Below are 27,572 nucleotides of genomic sequence, written 5' to 3' on the forward strand. Positions count from 1 at the left end.
TCAATTCTAGTTACGTAATACTAAACTTTATGGACCAATCAAGTGTATGGCTCTCATTCGTACATAGGCATTATTCTAACCACATTTAACCAGATTTTTGTAGAAGTAATTTTGTTCAATTGGATAATTACACTTGAATTTGATTTCAATTATGTGATTTTGTCCAAATTCATTACTTGATGTGGCTGAAGTCGCTAAAGTGACGATATAAATAATTTGTTGTCATTTATTTAATTAAAATTGTACTTATCTCATGTAAGCAACTAACAATTGCGTGAAATGATCATTATCATTTGACGAATGACTCGTCATCAATTTAACCATTGTGAAATTGGACACAATTACCTTAATTGAAATTAACTTAAGAGTATACTTATCTTGTTAAACAAAATTAACGTATAATTGATACCGAACGAAAGTATAATTATCGCAAATAGAATTTATACGGTTGTCAAGTTTCAAAAGTTCCAATCCAGCTTTGTTTGACCTCGATGATTTTACTTCATTTGTGGTTCAAAATAACATTATCTTGAAATTGAAGGATGCTTTTTCATATTTACAATTATTATAATATAATCGACAAAATTTATCATCAAATCAAACTCCACTTTTTCTTCAAAAATAATAATTTCCATGCCATCTTCTTCATTTTGGTCTCCCAACAGTCCCCTACTCACACATCTGATCTACTCCACCCCACCCCCAAATCAGGCTCTGGTCCCAATTTTCCACTGGATCTCACTTCCCCCACCCCACAAATTTATACTTCTCAATCAACCTATACATACAGAATCTATATATACACTTTCGGAATCCCTTTTTGAATCATTAGTATCTGTAAATTATCAAGTTTGGATTTTGTGATTGTAATTGGGTAGAATTTGATGGCTTCCGCCAGCAATCAGAACCCACCAGGCGGAGGTCCGTTTGATATGTTCAAACTATTGAAACCTTCTACTCCGCCACCACCCAATTCGACTACTACTGCAAACCCTAATCCGCCAAACCCCAATAGTAATATTAATACTAGCATTAGTAACCCTAATTTGATTTCTTCCCCTTTCTCACCCCCATCAGCCTCTTATCCTCCACCTACTGGCGGCGTTTCTGGTGGTGGGACATACTCATACGCACCTCAGAATTCCCCCTTTCAGTATTTCAGTCACCTCCCTATGTACAGTACTCCTAATCCTACACCACCACGCCCGGACTTTACTAACATGAACCCCCAGAGGTCTATGTCTTATCCCACACCCACGCTCCAACCCCAAGTTCAACCTCCTAATACTCCACACCACCAGAATTTCCAAAACCCCCCAAATTCTCAAATAACTAACAATCATGGGCCGAGACTGATGGCCTTGTTGCCTTCCACCCTTGATGTCCCGCAGCAGCAACCCGTCATGCCAATGCCCCTAATCCACCCAACCTCCTCTGCAGGGTCTGATTTCTCGGTCCCCCAGAATGCGAACTCGTTGCCTTCGGGACCTAGCCTTGGGATTCCACATCAGGGTGCCATGATGCGGATGCCAAGCAGTAAGCTTCCCAAGGGGCGGCATTTGATCGGGGATCGTCTGGTTTATGATATAGATGTGAGGTTGCCCGGCGAGGTGCAGCCTCAACTTGAGGTTACTCCCATTACAAAGTATGGGTCTGATCCAGGTCTCGTTGTGGGCAGGCAGATTGCGGTTAACAAGAGTTATATATGTTATGGGCTTAAGTTGGGCGCTATCCGTGTGCTAAATATTAACACTGCTTTGAGATCATTGCTTAAGGGTCTATCTCAGGTTGGTTTTTTTCCTTAACAAGTGTGGTTTTGTCCTGTTTATTATTTAGTCAAAATGAGGTATTTACTATGTTATTTAAGTGTTTATATTCTTGATTTGGTTTGATTGATTTGGATCCCAATGCTCAGCCTTGTGGTCAAACTGGCCTTGGGTTTTCTTTTCACAGTGCAATATGTCTTGACACATTAAGCTTTATTATGGCAAGCTCCTATAGCTCTCAATATGATGTTCTGCACAAAATTTTCACAAATTTTAATAGGATAAATTCATTCCTTTTAGAGTCCGGTGAATATTATTTTCTGTAATGTATTTTGGTATTCATAGGTGGTGAAAACATGGAATCGACATTATAATTTACAATGTGGTTGTTCACAAAGTGGTAATTTTATAGGATATGTCTTCTTTTAGTTGATATTTAAATTGGCATTCATGATTAACTTTGATTTATCTCTGGAGTAATGTGTTTTCTTTCAGAGGGTCACAGACATGGATTTCTTTGCCGAGGATGTCCACCTTTTGGCTAGGTAGCCTCCTTTCAGTTACTTTTGTGAATCCCATCTTTTGGTTTGTCTAATAGCTATATGTGTGTTATAGTGCAAGCGTTGATGGCCGGATTTATGTGTGGAAAATTACCGAAGGTCCAGATGAAGAAGACAAGCCTCAAATTACTGGAAAGATTGTTATTGCCATTCAAATAACTGGAGAATGGGAGTCTGTTCATCCAAGAGTTTGTTGGCATTGTCATAAACAAGTATACCAGCTTCCTATATCCACGCTTTTTAGTGTACCTCCGTTATTTTCTTTCCTCTTTTGGCAGCTTATCCATCAATTTATTTGATGAAGTAATCTCATATGCTTTCTCATGCAGGAAGTTCTTGTGGTGGGAATTGGCCGGCATGTTTTAAAGATTGACACTACAAAAGTTGGAAAAGGAGAAGTGTTTTCGGCAGAAGAACCCCTCAAATGTCCCATTGACAAGTTAATTCATGGGATTCAACTAGTTGGTAGCCATGATGGAGACGTGACCGACTTATCCATGTCCCAGTGGATGACCACTCGTTTGGTCTCTGCCTCAGTAGATGGCACGGTTTGGAACCTTTGGCCCTGAAGTCTCTCTTAAACTTGTTTTATGTCAAATCTCGTTGAACACTGATGGGGATTTACACAGTAATTTTTGCCTAGTTCTTATATAAACTATGTTTAGCCTATGCTATATATGTGGCTAAGGTAGTTATATTTTCATAGAATTAGCTTCCGACAGATAGAGTTGATTGAAGTGAGCTGGAGCATTCAAGCGAACGGAACTTTTAATTTCTTAAAACTTTGTTGTGGAAGTTGTGAGATTTAAATTTAAGGTATTGCAATCTGACCAGCAACTTGATGTTGATAAGATACGAAGAATAAGAAAATGGGGAAGATATCAAGATCCTGAGCTAAATTGCATATTCTAGTGTATTGTTTAGCGCATAGGATTGCGTTTTATATCTCACTTCAACTTTTGGTTGCATTGAGTCACTTGACATGATGAATTAAACTTCGTTACTTATTCTTGCACTAGTTCAACTTGTGTACAATGTGATAGACCCCAATCCGGTTCAGCAATACATAGTTGCAGCCACGACGACTACTATTCTAGAATGTTCACTAATCAGTTAGTAGAGGGAGAAATAAGTAATAGTGCTATAGAGGGGAGGTCTATAATTGTGAAGAGGGGGGATATGGAGTGAGTAGAAACTTTAGGAGAGTTTAGCCCTCTCAAATGGCTATTGTTTCTGTAATTTTTCTTCGTTTTTTTTTTAATCAATAACAGCAGCATATTTTTTGTTCACAAACTGCAATTAGAATCTTATCAAATTGGTATCAGAGCAACGATCTTAGGGCAATGGCAACAAATTTCAGCAAGGAAATGGAAGAGAGTTGGGGCTTGATATTGAATCGATTGGAAAAAATGATAAGGCAACTAGAAGAGAGAGACCGAGAAGAGGAGTTAGGTTTGGATTCACAAGGGCGACTCATAATCTCCATTTTCTATGGTGATAATACCAAGTGGTGGATCTTTAGGACGGAGGAGATTTTCTCCACGAACCAATTGCTGGAGGCAGAGAAAATAGAAGCGACAACATCCTGTTTTGACTGGGAAACATGGAAATGGTTTCAGGAGGTAGATCAACTACAACCGATGCGAACATGGGATGAATTGAAATGTTTGATGCTGGCTCGATTTTGCAGGAAGGAGGTCTCCATGGTTGAGGAATTTCCATCATGTAAACAGTCGGGTATGGGGAAAGGAGATACTGTGGTGATAGAATCGCTGCGTATGAATTCTGATGAAAAGCTCCAAGCCCATGAGACTGGGAAGAGGAAAGAGGGGAGAATGTTCCATGATCAAAAGCCTACAAAGAAAAAAAACCGATGGAGGTGAAGAAGTCTTCGTTGGTGGAGCAAAGGAAGAGAGGAAAAACGGACGGAAGCCATTTCGCGTTACCAACCCTTATCTCTAAAATTTCACCTAAATATGAGGAAATCAAAGCTGCAATAGGCGACCAGAATTGCAGGGAGGACCGGAGGCTATTCGAAATCATAGCAGCTCCCATGCCGTCATCACTAGAAGAGGGATTGGAGCGTGATTTGGTGAGTGGGCTAAAACCCATGATAGGGGCTGAGGTTAAAATGTTGAATCCTAAAGGTTTGGGCCAAATTAGGGTGTTGGGCCAAGGGGTTAAAGACTGGAATATAAGGAAGCTAGCCTATCTCAATTATGGCCCACCTAAACTTAATACTTATAACCCAAACCTAAATCCATATAGAATTAGAAGTAATATCCATAACCCACACATAAGGCCCAACCTTCACAGCATTAGTCTTCTCAGACACGGCTTCTTTAATCAATTGAGCCGAAATTTAAATCCCAACCCTCACTAAAATTATCTCCAGACAGTTTACTATATCTGCCAAACACTCACCACAATTCAAAAATCTACAGCACCCACAATAAGGCGTTCAATACTGGCAGTGAAAAGGGGTCCGATCAGCTACAATGTATTTTCCGGATCATCAGGTTCAAAACTGGGACAATTTGTGGATAGGGCCAACGGGCTATGGAGTTGCCTTGGATATTATACTTATGATAATTGCTCGATTAAGTAAGTCCATGCATTTCAGAGGGTTGAAACGTTCCTTTTCCATGGGGACCATTATAGGAGTGTTTGCAAGGAAAATGGTGTGGTTTCATGATGAATTGACCAATCCAACAACTTCCACCTTGAGGACAAGGTGGATTTTGGGGTGACGGGTAATGATATTCCCCTATCCGGTTCAACAATACAAACATAGTTGCAGCCACGTCATTTATTATTCTAGAATGTTCTCTAATCAGTGAGTAGAGGGAGAAATAAGTAATAGTGCTATAGAGGGAAGGTCTATAAATGTGAAGAGGGGGGATATGAAGTGAGTAGAAACTTTAGGAGAGTTTAGCCCTGTCAAATGGCTATTGTTTCTGATCTGTTTTTGTAATTTTTCTTCGTTTTCTTCAATCAATAACAGCAACATAATCTCTGTTCACAAACTGCAATTAGAATCCTACCACAACGTATAGCAAGACCACTTTTGTTCTGCTGTTTGACAATTAATTTTGACCTGAGTATGTCGTAAGATGTGAAGCTGGTGATGTGTAAAAGAACATTTCTGTGGGATATTAAGGCCAATGTTCAGATGTTGTAACTTAACTATATTGGTTTGTGAACTTTTCTTTCCTTGTCAGCATTTTTCTTTTGGCTGGACCTCTATACAACTGTGGCTTTAGTGATAAAATCTGTTCCTATCATTTTCCCTAAAATTAATTGTTCTAATTATTTGCAAGTTTGCCCATCTTTGTTACTGTCCGAAAAAGACCTAGTTCATTTTGGTTTACACAACATGATTTTGATCATTCAGATAATGACTATGAAATTTGTTGAAAGATAACCAAATTTTCATGATTTCGAGGAATGGTAACCTGATAATGAGTCAATGTTTGTCGTGCTGCTGACATCTCACCAGATCTAAAGTTGATAAATCTAGCATTTCTGATTAAGCAATTGAAATGGGCCCTGAGATATTGTCTTAGAACCAGTGGATAAGTGGCGTTTGTAATTGTCACTGATTTTGGTAATGTCTCCTGATTTGAATTGCTGGATGACCATTGTATGCATGCTTTGGTTATATCATGATTCTGCAGACATACTTGGAATAGTTGGACAAACACTTTGTGAGTCTTTCACTCACTTCTTCTTGTGATTGCAGATAAAGATTTGGGAAGATCGCAAGTCCCTACCAATTGCAGTTCTCCGGCCACATGACAGCCAACCTGTTAATTCTGTCACATTTTTGGCTGCTCCTAATCGCCCAGATCACATCATACTTATTACTGGGGTACACACATCAGAATATCTTTCTTTTAGTACATTGTTTAAATATTCTGGGGTAAAGTTGTAATGCAATTTAAAATTCTCCTATTCTTTGAGGGGCCCCTTATCATCAACAGCATTATAAAAGAGAACTTTGCTGTTGCCAATGAATTGATAATTATTTGTGTATGCTAGTCTGCTTTCTACTCTTTGACTCATTTCATCTCTTATGTTTCTGTCTTTAACTATGTCAAATGTGCTGTTGCTTCTGAATTGTATCTACTGCATTTGACTTCTTAAGGATACGTTCAGGGTCCTTTGAATCGGGAACTGAAGATATGGGCATCTTCAAGTGAAGAAGGGTGGTTACTTCCTAGCGAGGCTGAATCGTGGCGCTGTACTCAGACATTGGAATTGAAGAGTTCGGCGGAGATGCAAGTAGAAGAAGCGTTCTTTAATCAAGTTGTAGCTTTGTCACACGCTGGTCTTCTTTTGCTGGCAAATGCCAAAAGGAATGCTATATATGCTGTGCACTTAGAATATGGCCCTAACCCAGCAGCAACCCGAATGGATTACATAGCAGAATTCACTGTCACTATGCCAATACTGAGTTTTACTGGGACGAGTGAAGTACTACCTCATGGTGAACAGATTGTTCAGGTGTATTGTGTCCAGACTCAGGCTATTCAGCAGTATGCTTTGGACTTATCACAATGCCTGCCACCCCCAATGGATAATATGGTGTTTGAGAAGTTGGACTCTAGCATCTCAAATGATTCTAGTACTATTGAAGGGCTTGCCAATTTGGGGCCTTCTGGCAATAAATCTACTGAAACACCTTTGTCTAGTTCAACAACAAAACCATCTGAGCGTGAAAATGGTTCAGAGAATGCATCTTCGGAGAGATACCCCATCAGTGCTGCTTCTGCTGAGTCACACACCTTACAAGAGTTCTCTACTCCGAATATAGAAATCAAACCAGTTCCTTCATCTCTAGTGACTAATATTGCTGGTGTTTCTTCTGTTGCTTCACCTCCACTTCCTTCGAGCCCCAGGTTGTCCAGGGAACTTTCTGGTTTTAGAAGTCCGTCAAGCTGCTTTGAGCCTGTTCCTGTGGTGAATGATCGTGATGCAGATCCTAAAGTTGTCGAATATTCAGTTGACGGACAAATGGATGCTGTTCATGCAAAATCGTCTGATGGTACTTTAATGGATGGTGATCCGATCAATGATGAAAATAAAATTTCTCAAGATGATATTTCCTCGTCTCCTGAGCAGCATAGTAAGTTTAAGCACCCCACTCATCTGGTAACTCCTTCTGAGATATTGATGGCTAGTTCATCTTCTGAAGTGAACCGTGCTAATGAACCCAAAAGTGATCATGAACTAAACATTCAGGATGTGGTAATTAGCAATGATACACAAAATATGGAGGTGGAAGTCAAAGTTGTAGGTGATACAATATTTGCTCAAAATAATGATATTGGTTCACAAGAAGAACTTCACAATTTTGGGTCAGAGAACAAGGAGAAATCCTTTTATTCTCAAGCCTCTGATCTAGGAATTGACATGGCTCGAGAATGTCAAGCATTACCAGCTGATACTTATATAGTAGAGGAAACTAGACAGTTAGATGGGACTGGTGGAAGTGAGTCTGTAACCCAACCTTCAACTCCAGATGAAGAAGTCCATGACTCTACAAAGGAAGTATCTAAGAAGGTTGCCGATTCGTCATTACCTATGCCAGTTCAGCAACCACCTGTGCCAAGTACAAAAGGGAAAAAACACAAGGGAAAAAGTACTCAAGGATCAAGCCCATCTTCACCATCACCTAGTGCTTTCAATTCAACAGATTCTTCTAATGAACCAGGCGTCAACTCAAGCAATCCTTCTGTAGAAACTGCATTTGCACAAGTTTTGTCCATGCAAGAGATGCTTAATCAGGTTATTTAATTGGAGCTTATCTCTCGAACTTTGCTTCTGTATTTTTTCTTCACCGTATACAAATATAATTTCATTATTATACTTGGGACTGATGTTATTCTTATTTCTTACAACAAGTATACCAGAGGGATGTATTTGATAAATACATCATTCTGAATACTTGGGTCTTTCGGAGCTGTTATATCCTCTTCGACCTCGTAGTTTGTTTTGGTCTGGAAAGTATGCATATTTTGTTTGAATTGTCTATTTATGTAATTGTTTGACCTATCATTATTCTGGGCTCAAGTAATTTCTTCTCCTGGAATCAGGTTTTGTTTTTGAACTGAAATTTTGTTTTTCTTCCCAAGAAATTTTATGCAATCCTTTGGCCAGACCCTTCTTGTCATAGTGCCGGATCATTTTTAATTAGTTGTCTTACATTGAGCCAATTGCAGACCCAAGATTATTGGGATTGGTTTTTTCCTCTCTCTCTCTTTGGGTTTGTTTTTTTTCTCTCTCTCTCTCTCTCTCTCTCTCTCTCTCTCTCTCTCTCTCTCTCTCTCTCTTTTTAAAGTTTTATCGGTTGTGCATCACATAGCATATATGTTAGTATATATTAGCGACCAAAAGTAATTGTCCACGATATATTTTGTAGTCTGTGAAAAATTGCACACTCACCCTTACCCTCTTTTTTATCAGCTTGTTGCTACACAAAAAGACATGCAGAAGCAGATGACAGGGATGGTTGCTGTCCCAGTTACCAAAGAAGGCAGAAGACTTGAGGCAGCACTGGGACGAAGGATGGAGAAGGTTGTTGAGGCCAATGCTGATGCTATGTGGGCTCGGTTTCAGGAAGAGATTGCAAAACAGGAAAAGGCATCACGGGATCATACACAGCAACTGACAAATATGATAAATAATTGCATAAGCATGGACTTGCCATCAATTGTTGAGAAAACTTTCAAGAAAGAAATAACGGCAGTTGGACAAGCTGTAGCACGCACAATTATTCCCTCTATTGAGAAAACAGTATCCACATCAATCACAGAGGCCTTCCAGGTTAGAATTTCCCATTTTATATCTTCGTTTGACTGTCTTCTGTTGTTATCTAATGGTAATCCAGATCCTAATGGATTTCATGTTATCAGAAAGGAGTGAATGATAAAGCTGTGAATCAATTGGAGAAATCGGTCAGCTCTAAACTAGAAGCCACAGTTGCTAGGCAAATCCAAACTCAATTCCAAACTTCTGGCAAGCAAGTACTTCAGGTAAAGAGATAAGTAGAAATTTTGAAACAACACTTTGATGTCTGTTGTCATGATGTTGAGCTTTAAACAATTAATTTCCTTTTTTGCTCTCCATAAAATGATGTAAGGCAAGAAAATGCATGTCAAAATAATGAGGGCTTTTGTTTGCAATGTGTTGTTTTGTTGAGGGTATAACCAAGAAGTCTGATAAATAAATAATTAGTTGTGTTGTGAAATGATGCTCTTATTTGGGTACATTCTACGTTGGAAAGAGTAGAAAAACAATGGAAGTAACTAAATTAGCATAATATGCATGCTTGTAGAAAGACTTCAAATTATTTTTTGGAATTGCTTCTGTTGTGTTATCAGTTGTACCTTATTTGTTGTTTCTTTCCACTCTGATGTCTGTATATGCGTCTGCTGGCCACAATACCTACCTTTTATACTCTTTGAGTTGGAAAGAATAATTTCATTGTCTGTGCAGCAATCCCGCTGCAACAACATTTTCTTGAGAAACACACTAATAAATTTCTTTTGGAGATAAAAATCAGCCCATTCTTTCTGTTGCTTTATATTTTAATATTTTCTGTTTGGATCAGAATTATGTTATTTGGTTTGTCAATTTGGTAAAGTGAGCAGAACTTCCTGATTTTACATGATAATTTGGTAAACCTCTCCTCTTTCTCTCCTATCTTGACCCCTTGCCACTGACTTGCACATCATAAGAATTGGTAATTGGATGTGGACGTCGCTAGTGTGGCCTAATGAATCTGGACAACTTTGATTGATATACCTTTTTTTTTTTTTTTTTGGTGGTATAATGCAGGAAGCTTTGAAATCTAGTTTGGAAGCTTCTGTGGTACCTGCTTTTGAGATGTCATGCAGAGCAATGTTTGAGCAAGTTGATGCTGCTTTTCAGAAAGGAATAGTTGAACATACCGCCACAGCTCAGCAACATTTTGAGTCTTCACATTCACCACTGGCAATTGCTCTAAGGGTACATAATTTAGCTGATTCTGCATCTTTGTTTCTCTTGGTAGTTTGAAGTTGATAACCCAATCAGTTAGTCGGTTGTCCTGGTGGTTTCTTTAGTTTGTTATCCATATACCCTAATAATTCACTCTACTTGTTTTAGGATGCTATTAGTTCAGCATCGGCCATGAATACTTTAAGCAGTGAGTTACTTGACGGTCAAAGAAAGTTGTTAGCATTAGCTGTTGCTGGTGCCAATTCTAAAGTACCAAATCATCCATTGCTTAGCCAACTCAGTAATGGTCCCTTGGGCGGTCTCCATGAGAAGGTCTGCTCTATTCTCCTTGTTTGTTTGGCGTTTTGGTAAAAGACATTGCGATCTGAAATGATAGCTCTCTTTGCTGCTGTCAAAAGTATTTATAGTTGCTATGCCTTCTGAATTGATAATTTCCTGTTTCAATAGCTTGAGGTACCTCTTGATCCAACGAAAGAGCTTTCAAGATTGATTGCTGAGCGTAAATATGAGGAGGCTTTCACTGCAGCCCTTCAAAGGAGTGATGTTTCTATTGTATCGTGGTTATGCTCTCAGGTTGGTTCTACTATGCTGTTTTCTGAGCCTCAGATATGCTTTTATGAATTGTGCTTTGCATTGCTGTGTTTAAGATCCGGATTTTTCATGCCTGATATATTAAGAAGAAAATTATTGAGTAGAGTAATGAACTAAATGTTACTATTCTTAATTAGATGTTGAATTAAGCTACTTGTACAAAAATGTCTTGACAGAGCACCTCAGCGTCTGTCAAAGAAGCTGTTAAAAAGAACTGTACATGTAGCGTGGTTGTTAAATTTCAGACATGGTTAAGCATTTACATCGCATTGTCACTTGACAAATGCTAAGGTAAATTTATGTCATTTGAAAAGGGTTTTTTAGTTTAATTTTGACACCTGTGACGGTGCTTGCTGAATTCTATCCGGGTTTGGGTTTGACATTTGGTGGAGATTCTGGAACAATGTGGACTTCAGACAAATTCCTCGATTTTATTCTTTGGGAAGTGTAAAATTAATTCCCTTCTTTAAACAGTGTATTTGTTACAGTTAAAAAGTCAAATTCACATCTTGTTTTTGTGGAAGTTCAATATCTCGTGCATTTTCCTGCTTTGCAATCCCATATTGCTTTCTTGTTTTTCCAAGTTCTGTTTGCATGTTAGTTTTTGCCACAATGCTCTTTTCTGTTCTACCAGGTTGATTTACCTGGAATTTTATCGATAAATCCCCTCCCTTTGAGCCAAGGTGTTCTCCTCTCTCTTCTGCAACAATTGTCTTGCGATATTAGCAAAGAGACACCTCAGAAACTAACATGGATGCGGGAGGTTCTCTCTGCCATAAATCCGACCGACCCAATGATTGTGGTGCACGTCCGTCCCATATTTGAGCAAGTATATCAAGTATTGAACCACCATCGCAACCTTCCGACCACTAATGGCTCCGAGCTTCCCAAAATTCGGCTGATCATGCATGTCATAAACTCCATGCTCATGACCAGTAAATGATTACAAGTAAAAGCACCGGGATAAGAGAAATACAGAGGACGTGGTGGATTCGAAATGTTTGTACAAAATTCTAGAGAGTTTCAAGTCGAGGGAATAAGGCGTGTAAAGTTGAACCTTTTTTTTTTTTTTTCGATTTCTTTGGTTTTCCCCTTTCTTTCTTGAAATGTGTAGATGTTTGAGTGGACTTTTGGGTATTTTCTGATAGTAATTTGTTTGGATAATGTGCAGTTTTGTACTTGTATGACTTACCTTTGCAATTTTATATGAAGTTGTGATTTTCCCCAGTTTGCAGAATTGCTTTGTGCACTTTGCACAGTGTGCTATGTCGTCTATGCTGAATTTGAGGATAATATAAGCCCATGATTGGCTTTCATTTTTTTCTTTAAAATTATTTTTAAGTGCATCTTTCATTGGAACCATAATTTTTATCAAAACCATGCAAGGGCTAAAAGTAATTGTAATTGCGGGTATTGATTGTTGGGGTACTGGTGCTGGTGGAGCGGTGATTCTGGGGACGGGTCGAGGAAGTGGGGGATATTTTTCATATCCTTTTTTCTTCTCTCTTTTTTGGGTTGCCAAGATGGATGCTAAGGGCCCGTGTGGTAATAATTTTTGCTTCTTGTAAAATAACTTTATGAAAAGCTAGTTTAGACAAGTAATCTATTTATTTTTAATTTTTGACAAATAAAAGTATCCACAACCATTTTTTGAAAACACTTTCCTTCTCTCTCTCTTTTCATATACTCAATTTTAACTAAATATTTACACAATAAAATGTTTTAGAATTAATTTTAATTTTTTTTTCTTTTTAACGTTTTAATTACACATACTTTCGTTTGAACTTATTTGAAGCCATATTTGATAGAAATTAAAATTAAAATTTTAATATAAATCAAAATTACCATTAATTTTAATCACGTATCTTAAAGGTCATACAAATTTTCAATCATAAATTTTATCAAAATTTATTAAAAATATAATTTTAATTCCCATCAGTTTTTAAAATTCGCCACACACACGTAAAGCAAAGTCAAACATGTTGGAAATTCGGACACGTAGGACAAAGACGTACACGGAACGAGACAGAAAAATAAAAAAGACAATTAATTTTTGTTTTTTTACCCCCTCACATGAGTGGAATCTTCTTGAACAAAATAAAAAATCGACTGAGACAATATTATTATTATTTTTATTTTTTTGGTAAATATTTATGAATAGTGAATACTAACACAATTTTCTCTACGATGGAAATACAATCTATTCAATCATTCTTGCAGCAGTTACTTGAGTTGAAAGCATATTCAAGTGCTCTGGGAAAAAAAAAAAAAATCTTGAAAACAAGAAAATGGTTGCCGGTGAAGAAGCTCATATATTTCTATCCGATGGAAATTTGAGTGTTTCCAGCAACTGTATTCTCACTGATATTCACGACAACATTCTGTTAACTCCAGCGGAAACCCATAATGGGACTTTCATTGGGGTTAAATCTGATCAGATCGGAAGCCGCCTGGTTTTTCCTATTGGAAAACTCAAGTAAATTTGTTTATTTATTTCTAGTAAGAATGGTCTGTTTTTATGTTCTTGGAGAAGTTAGTAGAGCTCACCTTTAAACTTAACTCGGCTTGTAAAAATGGAGGTTGCCTAAATAGTAATTAAAAACTTTTGCCATTTGTTTAATGGTGAAACATCTGTAGATAGAATAAAAGAATAAGTAATGTTTTAATATTTCAAGGATTTTGAACTTCTTTGTCGAAAAGTTAAGTCATTAGAGAGGTGGAGAGTGGCGACAATACTTGGAATCAGGTTCTACGAGGCTCTGATGAACCACCCAGTTTAAAAACTTGAGAAAAGAGTCACATTTAAATGCTATATTCAATAAGAGATTTACAGTTATGCTATAAGTAAAGTGCATATTTAAGGGATTGATCTTCCTTCCAATGGAATTATAAACCTACAACAAGTCTTAGTTTAGCAATATTAAATTTGGTAATTTGTGTTTAGCAATAAGCCTTAGTCGTACTCCTTGATACATTTGAGAAGTGAAACAGAGAACGGAGTGAAATGAGTGGGGCACTTGGGCTTGACTGGCAGGGACAAGGTGGGCAAAGGGTTAAGCCACTAATGTCGCGGTGAAGGAGGCCTACTTTATGTATACTAGATTAGTAAGCGGTGAAATACCAAAAAAGTGCCACCACCAATTTAATATTGACTTTACCCTCAGCTTGTGGGGATTTCACGCAGTTTCAGAGCAGTTCTTATACTTCCAGGAAAAAAGCTCTTTCTTCTTTTTACTTAGGATCACCCTTTTGCTAAACTGGGAAAACCATGTTTGTTGATACCTCCTAAGATAGCGGCTGTTCAATTGTCCGCTGCTATTACAGCTTGAAAGGGAGTAAACTCTAATAGAAAATGTTACAACCACATTAGGTGGAACTTGCCATTAAAACTAATAATAAATGGAGTGTGTGAAAGTGGTTAAAGTTTAAAAATCTAGACTTAATTTAGCAATGTGGGATTCGGTAATTTTGTGTTGATGTGAGTTGCTCTTGATTTGCAGGGGATTAAGATTTATGTGTCTTTATCGTTTCAAGTTGTGGTGGATGACACAGTGGATGGGAATATGCGGCAAAGATATACCTAATGAGACACAGTTTTTGATGTTGGAAGTACCAAACACCTATCATTTTGTAGAAGAAACTGAAGACGGAGTAAACCAATCTCAATCAGTGTTTTACACCGTTTTCTTGCCCATTCTTGAGGGGGATTTCAGGGCTGTTTTTCAGGGGAATGCCAACAATGAATTGGAGATTTGCTTGGAAAGTGGTACAACATTAATATTTAAAATATAATAATTTATAAATTCTTAACAACATATAGTCATATGGATTAAAAGTTGAGTTTCTGTTGCATTTTGCAGGGGATCCTGCGGTGCAGGAATTTGAAGGGAAACATCTGGTTTATATGGCTGCTGGGTCCGACCCTTATGATGTCATTGCAAACGCAGTGAAGTACGTTCAATTCAGTCCTCATTTTGATATCTGATCTAATCTCAATATTCAACATTTCTTTGACGTAGAATTCTGAGATTAGACAATCAAAAACTAAGTTCATTCACAATAAATTTGAGATAAATTGCATGAATCTTTTTTTGCCACTTCGTTTGGTTACAGCGTGCTGTTAGTATGGGGCGCCCCGACGAAGTGTGTATCATACAGTTAATGTTTTAAGGTTATGGGATCAAGAATGTAGATATATTATTTAGATTCATTTGTAAGGTATAAACTCATTAATCTCATAATTAAGTTCTTGGTCCCTTACTCATTAGTAGTATTGGAATTTACTATGTTCTTTTGATCTAACTAAAAAGGCTTTTACACTTAGTCCAGTATGACAGTTGGTTCAAAACCAGAAAAATGTAAGAAAAGTGTACTTTTGCGGTTCCACTGATTTTTCTTAAGCAGCAAGGCTAGTCAACATCCAGCTCTTTTGATTAGATATTGCATCATTTTTTGTTATAACAAAAATGGTTGCTTTTTCCCTCATGCATAAATATAAGTTAAGTTTAATGGAATTATTGATGCTGAACAGATCTTTGGAAACTCATTTGGGGACATTCTGCCATCGTGACAAAAAGGAGGTTCCAAAATATTAGTTCTAGAGAAAGCTATTTCTTTGATATACCGTCTTATGAGTACATTTCAACATTTTCATTCCAATGACTTTGTTCTTCTTCATTGTCAGATGCCCGACTTGATGAATTGGTTTGGATGGTGCACATGGGATGCTTTTTATACTGATGTCACAGCTGAGGGGGTGAAACAAGGATTAGAAAGGTATTCAATGTTCCTACCCATTTATTTGAATTTTGTCGAGTATTGAGGGACTTTTGTGTTGAACCAGATGTAATCTTATTATTCAATAATGGGAAAGGACTACAAAGAGGATAATGTAAAGTGTAAAGCCCTGAACCATATAGCCCTAATAGAAGAAAAAGCCAAACTGCCCCTTAATAGAGAAACAAAATTTACTAAAATCTAACAATTTGCAGTAGAACACAAGCATGACTAGTATTGTTTTCTTGTAGTTTGGAGAGAGGCGGAGCTTCGCCAAAGTTTGTAATTATAGACGATGGATGGCAATCAGTCTGTATGGATACCACCAGTGTCGAAGCCAAATTTGACGACACTGCCAAGTAAGCATCTATTTAAAATGTTATTCGGAATGTGTTTGCATCTTGCCTTGCCTCTTACCTATTAGCAGCTGAAAATCAGTATTCTTTTGTTTCCAGCTTTTCAAATCGGTTAATTCATGTTAAAGAGAACCACAAATTTCAGAAAGATGGTGGAGAGAGTTCCGAGGTGGATGATCAGTCAATAGGATTTCGCCAAATTGTTACTGAGATCAAAGAACAATTTTCTTTGAAGTAAAGCATTTATAAGTAAAATTTTAGATTATTCTTGTTGAATTAATTTATGCTTGGCACTTGTTACGTTTTTTTTCTTGATTTTGTAGGTACGTTTATGTGTGGCATGCAATAGTGGGGTACTGGGGAGGCGTTATGCCCGGCGTAGCTGAAATGGAACAGTATGAACCCACGATAGTAAACCCCATTCCATCCCCTGGGGTTGAGTCCAATGGCATTTGTTTCGTCTTAAGGAGCATTATGAAAAATCGGGTTGGCCTTGTGAACCCAGAGAAAGTTTACGCCTTCTACAATGACCTGCACTCTTACCTAGCTTCTGTTGGCGTAGACGGGGTTAAAGTAGATAATCAAAGCATACTAGAAACTCTAGGAGCGGGCAATGGTGGAAGAGTGAAACTTGCAAGGAAATACCATGAAGCATTAGAGACGTCCATCTCTAAGAACTTCCCAAGTAATGAAATTATTTCTTGTATGAGTCACAGCACAGATGCCTTGTACAGGTAGAGAATCCTTCCACGTCCCCGCTTATGTTATTGCGTACCAAATATGCAATTAAAAATCTTGTGGCTTCGTAATACTAAGTTTCTGATCCATTTAATTCTAGATATCTTTAACTTGATTGTGGCAGTGCAAAGCAAGCTGCTGTTATTAGGGCGTCCGACGATTTCTTTCCAAGAGATCCAGCATCACACACGATCCATATCGCATCAGTTGCTTACAACACCATTTTCATTGGCGAGTTTATGCAGCCTGACTGGGACATGTTTCATGTGAATCTGCCTTTTTATTTTCAATTTCCTCTCTCTAAAATCTAGCCAATAATTCTTCATTCTGTGTGACTGAAATATTTGTTCACAATTCTAAGTTATTAAATGTCAACTTAAGAATTGCTTTCTTCTTGCAGAGCTTGCACCCTATGGCTGAGTACCATGGAGCAGCTCGTGCCATTGGAGGCTGTTCAATCTATGTCAGGTGCTCTTTTGTGATTCAAATTCATATTTGTGGCAGGACATTTGGTCACACTACACTGTTTGCAAATTATAAAACCGTATATCATGCAGTGACAAACCCGGGCACCATGATTTCATCGTCTTGAAGAAACTTGTACTCCCCGATGGTTCCACGTTGAGGGCCAAACTTCCTGGAAGACCAACTAGAGATTGCTTGTTTTCTGATCCTACCAGAGATGGGAAAAGGTATGACATAGAAAGATCTTAAGCATTCTTGAAACTCCCTTGTCTTGTTTGATAGACAAGACAGGAAAGCAGCGGACAGTATTAAGTTCATTATACTGAGCATTTTTGGCTGTCTAATAATAACAACTTATTGATTTTGTTGCAGCCTTCTGAAAATTTGGAATATGAATGACTTCACCGGAGTTCTTGGGGTGTTTAATTGCCAAGGAGCTGCATGGTGTCGAGTTAATACGAAGAATCTCGTCCACAATGAACAGCCCGGTGCAGTGTCCTGCACCATCCAGGCTAAGGATGTTCATTATTTGACCAACATTGCTGAGCATGGATGGACTGGAGATACTATTGTGTATTTGCATAGAGGCGGTAAGTTTTTTTCCGCTTAACACCTAATACTGTGGATTCATTGAACGTCCTTAGTGAATTGAACGAAAGACTTCTCCTTAAGAGAGACTTATTGAATGCTGGTACCAACTATGCAACTTGTCCAATTTGGTTCACTGAGTTCTTGTTGATGCCAATTGCAGGAAATGTGCTTCATCTTCCGAAGAACAAATCCCTGCCGGTTCAACTTCAAGCTCGGGAATACGAAGTCTTCACAGTCGTTCCAGTCAAACGGTTATCTAAAGGGGCTGCTTTTGCTCCAATAGGTCTCCTCAAGATGTTCAATTCTGGTGGAGCAATTACAGAACTAAACTATGGATCCCCGGAAACCGGAATTATTAACATTAGGGTTCGCGGTTGTGGCGTGTTTGGGGCCTATTCATCAGTCAGACCTGAAAGAATATTGATTGATATGAAAGAAGAGAAGTTTGATTATGAAGAAAGGTCTGGTTTGATCAGCCTGAATTTAAGGGTTTCAGAGAAAGAATTGTACCAATGGAACTTGACAGTTGAGCTTTGAAGAAATTTTATGAATCCACTTTCTAAGCAATTTAAAGGCCTGCTCGGATATTAGAGTCCGTTGCTGTTGTGTAGCAATAGATTGGATTGGAGTCCGTCACTGTTAGTCAAGTAATTCGGTCACAAATTCTGATCATATTTTTCATTATAGTTTCTAGTATGGTGATGTAAAATTACACCGTAATAATAGCAATAACCTGTGATGTAAGTTACAATTTCAAAAAATTACATATAGCCCTTGTTTGAGCCCCATTTTTGCCAAGAAAATGCGTTTTTGAATAGTCATATGACGTGAAATGTGTGGTTAAAAAATAAGGAAAAGTTTTAGATTTTCGTGTAATATTATTTTATTGAATAATATGTGATTGAAATAATGTCAAAACATTCTTTAAAAATATATTTTCTCAAAAAAAAAAGAAAAAAGGGACCCAAACAAAGGCTTAATGTGATACAATTAATAATATGAGATCCACGCGCCCCAGGGCACATTTTCAAGTGGTAAAAGGGGAGGATGGAGAAATCTAGCTTTGTTTGAGGCTGCTGCGTCAAGAGTTCGAATCCTAAAATATAGATTTGGCTCTTGGATAAGTGCAAATGTATAAGCAGCCTTTCACCCTGTACCCTTGGAGGCATAATCTGCGATTTACCTCCCTCACGATACTCCAGGGTAGGGGCGACGGGACCCTTAAAATTGGGGTTCAACCTTTTAATAATATGAGATCCACGTTTTGAATCGATTAATGTGTACTCCTTTTAACTTTCACTGTTGTAGTCACCAACTATTAATAAAATTTTCCCTTATAGCCCTCATGGTGTGTAAATTTAGACTGAAAATGAAGGGCTCCATGGTAAAAATGTCCTCCAACTGTTGGATGGACGTTTAAAGGTTTCTGACCCACAATGAATTATCTTTAGGATAATTCTTGTTGTACATAACGGTGTCTTCCAACTCATATGGGTGGGGTCCACTTGCATATTTATATTCAGGTGGGCTCCACTCATGTGAGTGGGAGATACTATTATGTAGAATTTTTCATGTACACATAGCACACTCCGTTGAGGATAATACTCTAGCAAAACGGTAGTGGTTTGAAAAATGAGATTTAATGGGGGAAGGGATAAATATAAAATGAAGAAATACATAGGCATAAAAAAAATTATAGAAAATTATATACACATTAACAGAAAAATGGCATAATTAAAGTCAAACCTAATGTTTAAAATTCCTATTCATTCACATAATTTTCTAATTGTGTAATTAATCCTTATTAATACCTAACGTGCACGTTTTCAATATCCTAGTGGTGGATAGCGCACGAAGTCATTTTCCTCGCCATCCCATCCATTACAGCTTTAAATTTCATGAGAAAGAATATTATACCTTAACGTTAATGGCTTCAAAATCAAAATCCTTATTGGCCGTTAACCAAAAAATATGACGGGCGAGACTAGTATATAATTTTGAAACCTCTGTGTCTATGGCGGCGAAAACAGGCGGAGATGATTTGCAGACTCCACTCTCGGAGTCGGATTCAAGTTTTTCTGATAACGATGAACCCTTCAAAAACGGTGCGCTTTTTGTTTAGATATTCATCACTCATCTATTTATTTAGTGTAGATTAATCGCCATTTATCAAATTCCTGTCAATATTATATCATCAAAACCAATCAGATAGTGTTTCCATTTTAAAGGTTACAACTGTTGGTGGGAAAAAAGTGCTCATTCCGATCATTCTTATGCTTTTTTCTTTTTAAATTTGTGGGCCTGTTTTACCAGAAAGTTGCTTCATTGACTTGTATATTGTGCTTATCTTTATCAACTTTTTCTTCTTTTCAGCCCTTTGCTTAAACTTTAATCAATCGGGTCCCTTTTTCACGCTGAAGCAACATCAACTTGAGAAGTTTAATATGTCATTAAGTTCATTAGAATATGATTGATGTAACCCGGTAGCATTTGTTTAACTTTCCCTTTTGTTAACTTGCAATCTGGTTCGTTTGTTCTGGTTAATGATGCAACTATACTTTCCACAGAGTATAAATTGGGAATCTAAAAAGATTGTAGTTGATTCAATTATTCGCCCTTGACGTTTGAAAGTGGACCATACTTTATAATAATATCAATAGAAGTATTATTGAGTACGTAGACAGTGGAATGGAATCGAGAAAATTGGTTCATGTAACCGAATGCAAATATGTTGGGGAATAGAGCTTAGTTTTGTTGTTTATAGTGATGGGAAGAACAAATGGAGTGGAGAAAAGGGATTCTTTTGATCGTAGATATATTATTAGTTTGGCTTAGTCTGTTAGTTGTATTATTGAATATGTGTGATCCTCCATCAGAAAAATCAGGGAATGTGTGGACGGCTTTGGCACATATAATAACAGCAGTAATAGGTTCTGGAGTACTTTCTTTAGCATGGAGCATATCACAGCTCGGGTGGATTGCAGCTCCAATTACCATGATTGCATTTGCATCCGTCACCCTTACTTCTGCAATGTTTCTCAAAGAGTGCTACAAATCACCCAATCCCGCCTGTGGTTCTGCAAGAAATGGTTCCTACTTAGACGCTGTTCGGACAATTCTAGGTAAGATGTTTTTTCAGAGGAATGTGAACAACGTCCTATGCATTTTCTTTTCTTTTTCCGTTCATAGAATCCTAAAATTCTGTATCTGTTAATTTTAATACATGGAGCATTCTTAAAAAAAGTAAGTATTTTTAAGATCTGTTTTCAAACATCTTGGGTAACTTTTTTTTTTTTTTTTTTTAGTAATAAAGAAGTTCTTAAGGGTCATTTTTATCAGCTTATATTATATCTTCCTTCCAAGTTGCACTTATACTAGATTAGATAGCAGTTAATTTCAGTGGAATTGTAAGAAAGCTAGCATCTCAGAAATGAAGTTTTACTCGGATGCTAAGCATTGATAATTTTTTCTGGTTCGATAATAAACTATTGTTGTTGGAATTAACATGGAAATATACTTTTGCTTGAATGCCATAAATAAGCTCTATTTACTGCTCCTAGTGCTATTTGTTTTAAAGCAACGTGGATTTTTCGGTTTAATGAAAAGAATAAAGTAAACTTCAGCCAGTGGTCTGACTGGAGTCTGCACTAGCCAGTGGTCTGACTGGAGTCTGCACTATGTTAAGTGACATTCGAACTCAAAAGATGGTGACATCGAATTCTACAAGGTCGAGATGCATTATGTTTCCTCCAGCTCTTATTTATTTGCCTACATACATGCTCAAATAGTAGAAGTGCATTAATTTGTCTTGTAGAGAAATTCAATTTTTTCTTTAAACAAATTTAGAGTAGATTTTATCGTTAATCTTCCCCTTTTCTTGTCAGGAAAAAAGAATGCTTGGGTATGTGGCATTATTGTGCGAATAAATTTCATCAAGCTAGGTATCGTGTACACGATTACATCCTCCATTAGCATGAGGTATGTTGACAAGTACTTCCTTTCTTCTCTCTCTCTCTCATGATGAGACATGATTTCAATAAAAGTTAAAGAGAGGAGAGATCACAAGGAATATTCTTATATGGCACGCTCCAGTTTCTAAGGAGGTAATTGCTTTATATCTAACATGAACCGGGCGGAATGGCAAAGAAGGTTTCATGTAGCTAACCTCCTCAAATTTACTATGAAAAAGGCGTAGTTTATTGTTTTTATGATGTGACTTATATGTTCTATCATGTTTTGCATCAACGTTGTCATTAATATGTGGTTATCTATAGTTCTTAATTTTCGATTCAGAAGACTTTAAATCCTCATTTTGTGGTTATTGTTTCGGTTGATGCAGAGCAATTCAGAGATCAAACTGTTACCATAATGAAGGGCATGAAGCTGCTTGTACATACAGGGTTACTTACTACATGCTCATATTTGGAATTATCCAAGCCCTCGTATCTCAAATACCTAATTTTCGAAATACTGAATGGCTCTCTGTCATTGCGGCAATCATGTCCTTTACATACGCTACTATTGGATCTGCACTTGGCTTGGCAAAAGTAATAGGTAGGTCAAGAATATGAAAAATATAACTTCAACTTGATAAAATGTGCAAAGTTCTTAAAAGTTTTTGGACCACTTAACCTTAATTTATAGAAAATGGAGAGATAAAAGGTAGCATTGGAGGAGTGCCTACTTCGACTCCTGCTAAAAAAGTATGGGCAGTTTCTCAAGCGCTTGGGGACATAGCCTTTGCTTTCCCATTCTCTGTTATTTTCCTAGAGATACAGGTCAGGAAATTTACTTCTGAGAACAATGTTTAGTATACAATATTACATCGTACTAGAAAACTACAACAAACAAAATTTTAGTTCTTTTTCTTTCTTAATACAATCTAGTGCTATGGAATCCACCTTACTAAAGCAACATTAAACAATAGCGTAGATTTGATAAAGAACGTCTAAACTTTATAATACTTGCAGGATACTCTAAGGTCAAATCCACCGGAAAAAGTCACCATGAAGAAGGCATCTATTATGGCAGTCTGCATTACAACATTCTTCAACCTCTGTTGTGGAGGTCTTGGGTATGCAGCTTTTGGGAATTCAACTCCTGGGAACCTTTTGACAGGATTTGGTTTTTACGAGCCATATTGGCTCGTTGACTTTGCTAATGCTTGTGTCGTTCTTCATCTTGTTGGAGGATATCAGGTATTTGTCTTTCTTCCTAGAATTCAAGTGTGTGTTGATAAGCTCAAAAGCCAAAAGGTTTACTTAAAAGAAAATAAATAAGGTTTTTATTGGTAGAAGTTGGAAAAAACTAAGTTACTTATTTCGAGAATAAGATAGCATTATTATCAAGATAAGTTTCTTCATAAATTCCATATGTGTGTGATGCTTTATCCTTTCTTCGGAATATGCATTTTTAGGTATTCAGTCAACCACTTTTTGCAATTACTGAAAGATGGATTGTTAAGAAGTTTCCCAACTGTCAAACATTGCACAAAGATTACAATCCAAAATCAATACCGGGTTTGAGGCTAAATCTTCTAAGGTTGTGTTTCCGAACTGCTTATGTTGCATTCACCACTGGTTTTGCCATACTTTTCCCGTACTTCAACCAAGTTGTCGGTGTGGCAGGAGCAATAAACTTCTGGCCTATTGTTGTATATTTCCCAGTGGAAATGTACTTGGTGCAGAAAAATATTGGGCCTCAGACAAAAAAGTCGATTATTCTTCGAATATTTTGTTTTGTTACATTGGTTGTGATACTATTTGCCTTTGTTGGTTCAATCAAAGGTCTAATAACAGCTAGATTCAGCTAAAAAGCACTTAATGGACATTCTGATTGTTGGATCAATCCTAATTGCTCAATGTCAAAATGAAAGTTTTTGTGGTGATGACTGATGAGCATGCAGCAAATGAGTTGTTATGGTAGTCCACCTTAGCATGTGTTTATCGATAATTTTCTGGTGGAAGATTGGTGGTGGCAGAAGGGTACTAGGGCAGAGCCACCAGTAAGTTGAAGTGTGGCGATGTGAAGATCGAAGGGAGCATCGAAATGACTGGCCTAGCTACTTTCAGCAGGACGTGCATGATCCATAGGAGATCTGCAACAGAGACTATAACGATATCATTAATTTAAATTAGTAATAATTGAACATGCAATGCACGTTATTCTGAAATATTTTAAATGTGCTATAAAAATAATGTTTGAAGATATGAATATAAAAAACAATTAACACAAATAGAATGAATATATCAATTGAAAATGTTTATTATAGATATGCGTTATGACCCCTCCCCCGGGGCATTTACCTTATCTATGTCTTAACATTTATTGAATAAATCAATTTGAAGAAAACTCTAAAATATTGATCTTTAATTCTAATTTTTTTTTTAAGGAATTTAATTTATTATCCAATCAAATAGAATGAATTTGTTAAATGTACATTGATTATAACTAAATAATTGACAAAATAATTCATATAACATCATTAAAATGATTAAGTAAATCAAATACATATTGAAAAATGAAAACTTAATGAAACTGTTGAATATGGTTAAATAAATTAAATACGTATTGAAAAATGTACATTTACTATAATTAAATAGTTGGCAAATTAATTAATGATAATATTGTTCAAATGGTTGAAATGATTAATAAATTAAATATACATTGAAAAACGAAAAGTATGGTATTATTGAAATAATTAAATATATATTAAAAAATAAAGAGTAAGGTATTATTGAAATAATTGAATTATATAGTAAGATATAATTGTTCAAAAAATGATTCACTTGATGTGATATTTAATATACTATAGATATGTATAGCAACTTATTTTTTTAAATCAATGATGTGTGAAGTTAATGTTTTTATGAATTCATTTATTTTATTTGCGATTTCTCTTATGCTATGCTCGATGTGTCGCACTAGAATTACGTATCTTCGTTAAAAACAGTGTTCTAAGAATTTCGTCTAGATGGAAGGTTAGGTAATTGAGTGAACGTGAGGTTAGATCGAGTGCACGAAAAGTAGATGTTTCGTAAAGTTTGAAAAGAATGTTAAACGAGAGAGAGAGAGATGTTAACAACCAAAGAACGGGAAAGTACAATTTGTAAATTACTAAAACGTCCTTGTATTTAAAAAGACATAATGCCCATAATTCTCCTTTCAATTTCTAATTGGTCTTAATTCAATTTTGACTTCCCTTCTTCCACAGTCGATACGACATTTCTATGTAATTATTCTCATTTTCTTATCATATTCTCCCATTCGTGAAACCCTAAAATTTATCATTGCCATTCCCTTAAACACTCGTTTGGTTGAATTGAGTAATCAAAACTTACAACATTCTTGTTAGGCATTTAGAGAAGAAGAGAATGTAGTTTTAAATTTCAATATTTGGGTTACTTTCTTTTTCAATTTTTCAAATTCATTTTTTCATGTTGTTGTGATTTGTATATATGGAGTTCATTTGTCAATAATAGCTTTGAATTCGTTTATCATTTCATTAGAGTTTTGATATGGGTTGTTTTCCAATCTATTCTTACTACTACTTATTTTTTAAGTGAAATATATGTTGGTAAATACATGTAAATTTTTCATTTTTTTTCCTGTGCAGAACGACTTATATATCTTTTCTATAATGCAAACGACATACATTTCATTATCAATACTGTATGAAGTTTGTTGTTTGATGAAATTTTAAATTTTTATATTGAGTTGCAGTTATCAACACCGATATGTTATAAATTCAGATTGTTATCCAGTTGAATATAAGCAGTTAGTTGTAGGTGCTTGAAAATGAAAATATGCAGATAATGGCAAGAAGAAAACAACGTATAATCTTGTCTTTGAAAATAATTTCTTACGTGAACTTGTATGATAAAGTTAGAGAGGTATTGAAGATTGATTCAATGTTTTACAAAATAGGGATGTCAACTCTTGTCCAAATGATGTGGCCTTATTATTTTGCAATTATAGGATGCACCAAATGATTTATTACATTTTTTAGTCATTGTATTATTAATTATGTTGTATTGGAACGATCCTAAAGTCATCATGTTATTTTATGTTATTGCTTTTGTGTTAAATAAATGAAGTTGATTTTTATTTTTATTGCAAATCAACAACTTTTATATCATACTAGTCTTTGACACGTGCGTTGCACGAGTTTTGTATTTATTATATTTTTATTAGCGTCAAAATTGTAAATTTTTTACTTATAAGTAACTTTTTACATTTTACAAATATTTTTTGTCTGTATTTTTATTTATTAATAATTTCTTACATAAAAGTGATTGTTAGAAATAAAATAGTGATAGCAAAAAATATCAACAAATAAAAATATTACTAATAAACAAATTCAAAGAAAAAAATTAGTCTCCATGCTTGGAAGTCTCAATCCTCCGTAATACGGAGGCTTGATCCCTCCATAACAAGAGACTTGATCTTTTATAACAAGTCTTCGTATTACGAAGGAAAATCCTCCGTATCACGGAGGATATCAAGCCTCCGTATTACGAAGGAAAATCCTCCGTGATACGGAGGCTTGATCTCATGGAGAGATCAAGTCTCCATAATAAATATGGAGAGATTCCTTTGATATATTTTTTTTATTTAAACGATATTTTATTTATAAATCATCTATTTAACATATAAGTTAATACTTAATTTTAAAAATAAAATATATTTAAATATTTACTCCAAATTTTTAAGTTAATATATTGTTAAGTTACAAGTAATTTTTATAATTATAATTTTTTTTTTTACTTTTAAATAACTTTAAACGAATTTTTTTTTTTACATATATTTATGGAATTCGCACTTTTGCTCTTGAATTAACCCCCTCAATTAATTTTTATTTAAACGGTTCGTAAACATGTTGATTGATATTATTTTTTGGTCATCCAAATAGTTACTATATACCTTTTACGTACATATATAAAAATAATGTTTTTATTTATTAACAAATGAATATATTTATTTTTCAAGAAATGAGTTTTATTATCATTTTGTTTTTATCATGAAATGATTCTAATCTTAATATGTTAGATTGTGCTTCAAAATAATATAATTTATTAAATATAATTTTTAAAATTAATTTTTATAGAGTAATATGTTTTTATGATTTTTTTTTTTTTAGTAAAATAATAATGGAAGTTCAAGACATGAGCCTCCGTAGCCTCCATAATTATGGAGGCATCTGGAGGAATCATGTTGATGCCTCCACAATTATGGAGGCTCAAGTATAAGCCTCCATAATATATTATATTATAAAATTAACAAAAATTTAATTATTTTTTATTTTATAATTGTATTTTCGAAATTTTTTTTAAAAAAAAGTGGTTATGAAATTGTTAATTTTTAAATCTGTTTTTTGTTGAAAATAAAAATAATTTTTTATGTTATTTGTAAAAAAAAAAATTTTATTGTAATTTTATTAGTGTAATAAGAAGATTTATTATGCATTTTTATTTTTTGCATTTTGTGAAAAATTTTGTTATGCTGACTGACAAATATTCTTCCACACACGCATTATGCCAACAACATTTAAAAATAATAATTTTAAAATATGTTAAAAAAATAAAAAAAAATATTATAGAGGCAAGGCCTCCATATTATGGAGCAAAGCCCCCATAATACAGAGGCTTTATGGAGGTTTCATGGAGATAAAACCTCCATAATATGGAGGCTCATGTGTGCTTGAGCTTCCGTAATTACGGAGGTCT

At 35.8% G+C, this 27,572-nt stretch overlaps 3 protein-coding genes across 5 annotated transcripts; all 3 read left to right on the plus strand.

The window, feature by feature from the left end:
* Positions 1 to 623: 623 nt before the first annotated feature.
* On the plus strand, positions 624 to 12,158 carry LOC111392304 (enhancer of mRNA-decapping protein 4-like). The gene is made up of 12 exons (XM_023017617.1): positions 624 to 1,787; positions 2,262 to 2,311; positions 2,382 to 2,538; positions 2,656 to 2,874; positions 6,069 to 6,197; positions 6,485 to 8,116; positions 8,795 to 9,154; positions 9,244 to 9,363; positions 10,169 to 10,339; positions 10,478 to 10,642; positions 10,778 to 10,903; positions 11,556 to 12,158. The coding sequence occupies exons 1-12, from the start codon at positions 885 to 887 to the stop codon at positions 11,862 to 11,864; spliced, it is 4,341 nt and encodes a 1,446-aa protein (XP_022873385.1). The 5' UTR covers positions 624 to 884; the 3' UTR covers positions 11,865 to 12,158.
* A 955-nt stretch (positions 12,159 to 13,113) lies between these two features.
* On the plus strand, positions 13,114 to 18,635 carry LOC111392290 (probable galactinol--sucrose galactosyltransferase 1). 2 transcript variants are annotated; one of them, XM_023017602.1, is made up of 14 exons: positions 13,114 to 13,397; positions 14,422 to 14,687; positions 14,782 to 14,872; positions 15,453 to 15,501; positions 15,606 to 15,697; positions 15,949 to 16,056; positions 16,153 to 16,287; positions 16,377 to 16,787; positions 16,916 to 17,057; positions 17,192 to 17,259; positions 17,349 to 17,483; positions 17,629 to 17,846; positions 18,008 to 18,433; positions 18,470 to 18,635. In XM_023017602.1, the coding sequence occupies exons 1-13, from the start codon at positions 13,210 to 13,212 to the stop codon at positions 18,382 to 18,384; spliced, it is 2,280 nt and encodes a 759-aa protein (XP_022873370.1). In that variant the 5' UTR covers positions 13,114 to 13,209; the 3' UTR covers positions 18,385 to 18,433; positions 18,470 to 18,635. The 2 variants fall into 2 exon arrangements, with proteins under 2 accessions (XP_022873370.1, XP_022873369.1); XM_023017601.1 differs by having other exon boundaries at positions 18,008 to 18,635.
* Positions 18,636 to 19,726: 1,091 nt separating this feature from the next.
* Positions 19,727 to 24,021, plus strand: LOC111392305 (probable amino acid permease 7). Of its 2 annotated transcripts, XM_023017619.1 has the most exons (7): positions 19,727 to 19,952; positions 20,724 to 20,969; positions 21,732 to 21,825; positions 22,187 to 22,401; positions 22,492 to 22,625; positions 22,818 to 23,045; positions 23,264 to 24,021. In XM_023017619.1, the coding sequence occupies exons 1-7, from the start codon at positions 19,862 to 19,864 to the stop codon at positions 23,657 to 23,659; spliced, it is 1,404 nt and encodes a 467-aa protein (XP_022873387.1). In that variant the 5' UTR covers positions 19,727 to 19,861; the 3' UTR covers positions 23,660 to 24,021. The 2 variants fall into 2 exon arrangements, with proteins under 2 accessions (XP_022873387.1, XP_022873386.1); XM_023017618.1 differs by lacking the exon at positions 19,727 to 19,952 and having other exon boundaries at positions 20,415 to 20,969.
* Positions 24,022 to 27,572: the final 3,551 nt, after the last annotated feature.

Source organism: Olea europaea, unplaced genomic scaffold, assembly GCF_002742605.1.
Source record: "Olea europaea var. sylvestris unplaced genomic scaffold, O_europaea_v1 scaffold915, whole genome shotgun sequence".
NCBI classification, from domain to species: Eukaryota; Viridiplantae; Streptophyta; class Magnoliopsida; order Lamiales; family Oleaceae; genus Olea; species Olea europaea.

Excerpts from the sequence above, each read along its gene's own strand:
- LOC111392290 (XM_023017601.1), top strand. The coding sequence starts at position 13,210 with ATGGTTGCCGGTGAAGAAGCTCATATATTTCTATCCGATGGAAATTTG. Across the intron at positions 16,057-16,152 it reads AAATTTGACGACACTGCCAA|CTTTTCAAATCGGTTAATTC; the intron begins GTAAGCATCTAT and ends TTTTGTTTCCAG. Across the intron at positions 17,484-17,628 it reads CCTACCAGAGATGGGAAAAG|CCTTCTGAAAATTTGGAATA; the intron begins GTATGACATAGA and ends ATTTTGTTGCAG.
- LOC111392305 (XM_023017618.1), top strand. The coding sequence starts at position 20,627 with ATGGAGTGGAGAAAAGGGATTCTTTTGATCGTAGATATATTATTAGTT. Across the intron at positions 20,970-21,731 it reads CGCTGTTCGGACAATTCTAG|GAAAAAAGAATGCTTGGGTA; the intron begins GTAAGATGTTTT and ends TTTTCTTGTCAG. Across the intron at positions 21,826-22,186 it reads ACATCCTCCATTAGCATGAG|AGCAATTCAGAGATCAAACT; the intron begins GTATGTTGACAA and ends CGGTTGATGCAG.
- LOC111392304 (XM_023017617.1), top strand. The coding sequence starts at position 885 with ATGGCTTCCGCCAGCAATCAGAACCCACCAGGCGGAGGTCCGTTTGAT. Across the intron at positions 8,117-8,794 it reads TGCAAGAGATGCTTAATCAG|CTTGTTGCTACACAAAAAGA; the intron begins GTTATTTAATTG and ends CTTTTTTATCAG. Across the intron at positions 10,904-11,555 it reads TATCGTGGTTATGCTCTCAG|GTTGATTTACCTGGAATTTT; the intron begins GTTGGTTCTACT and ends CTGTTCTACCAG.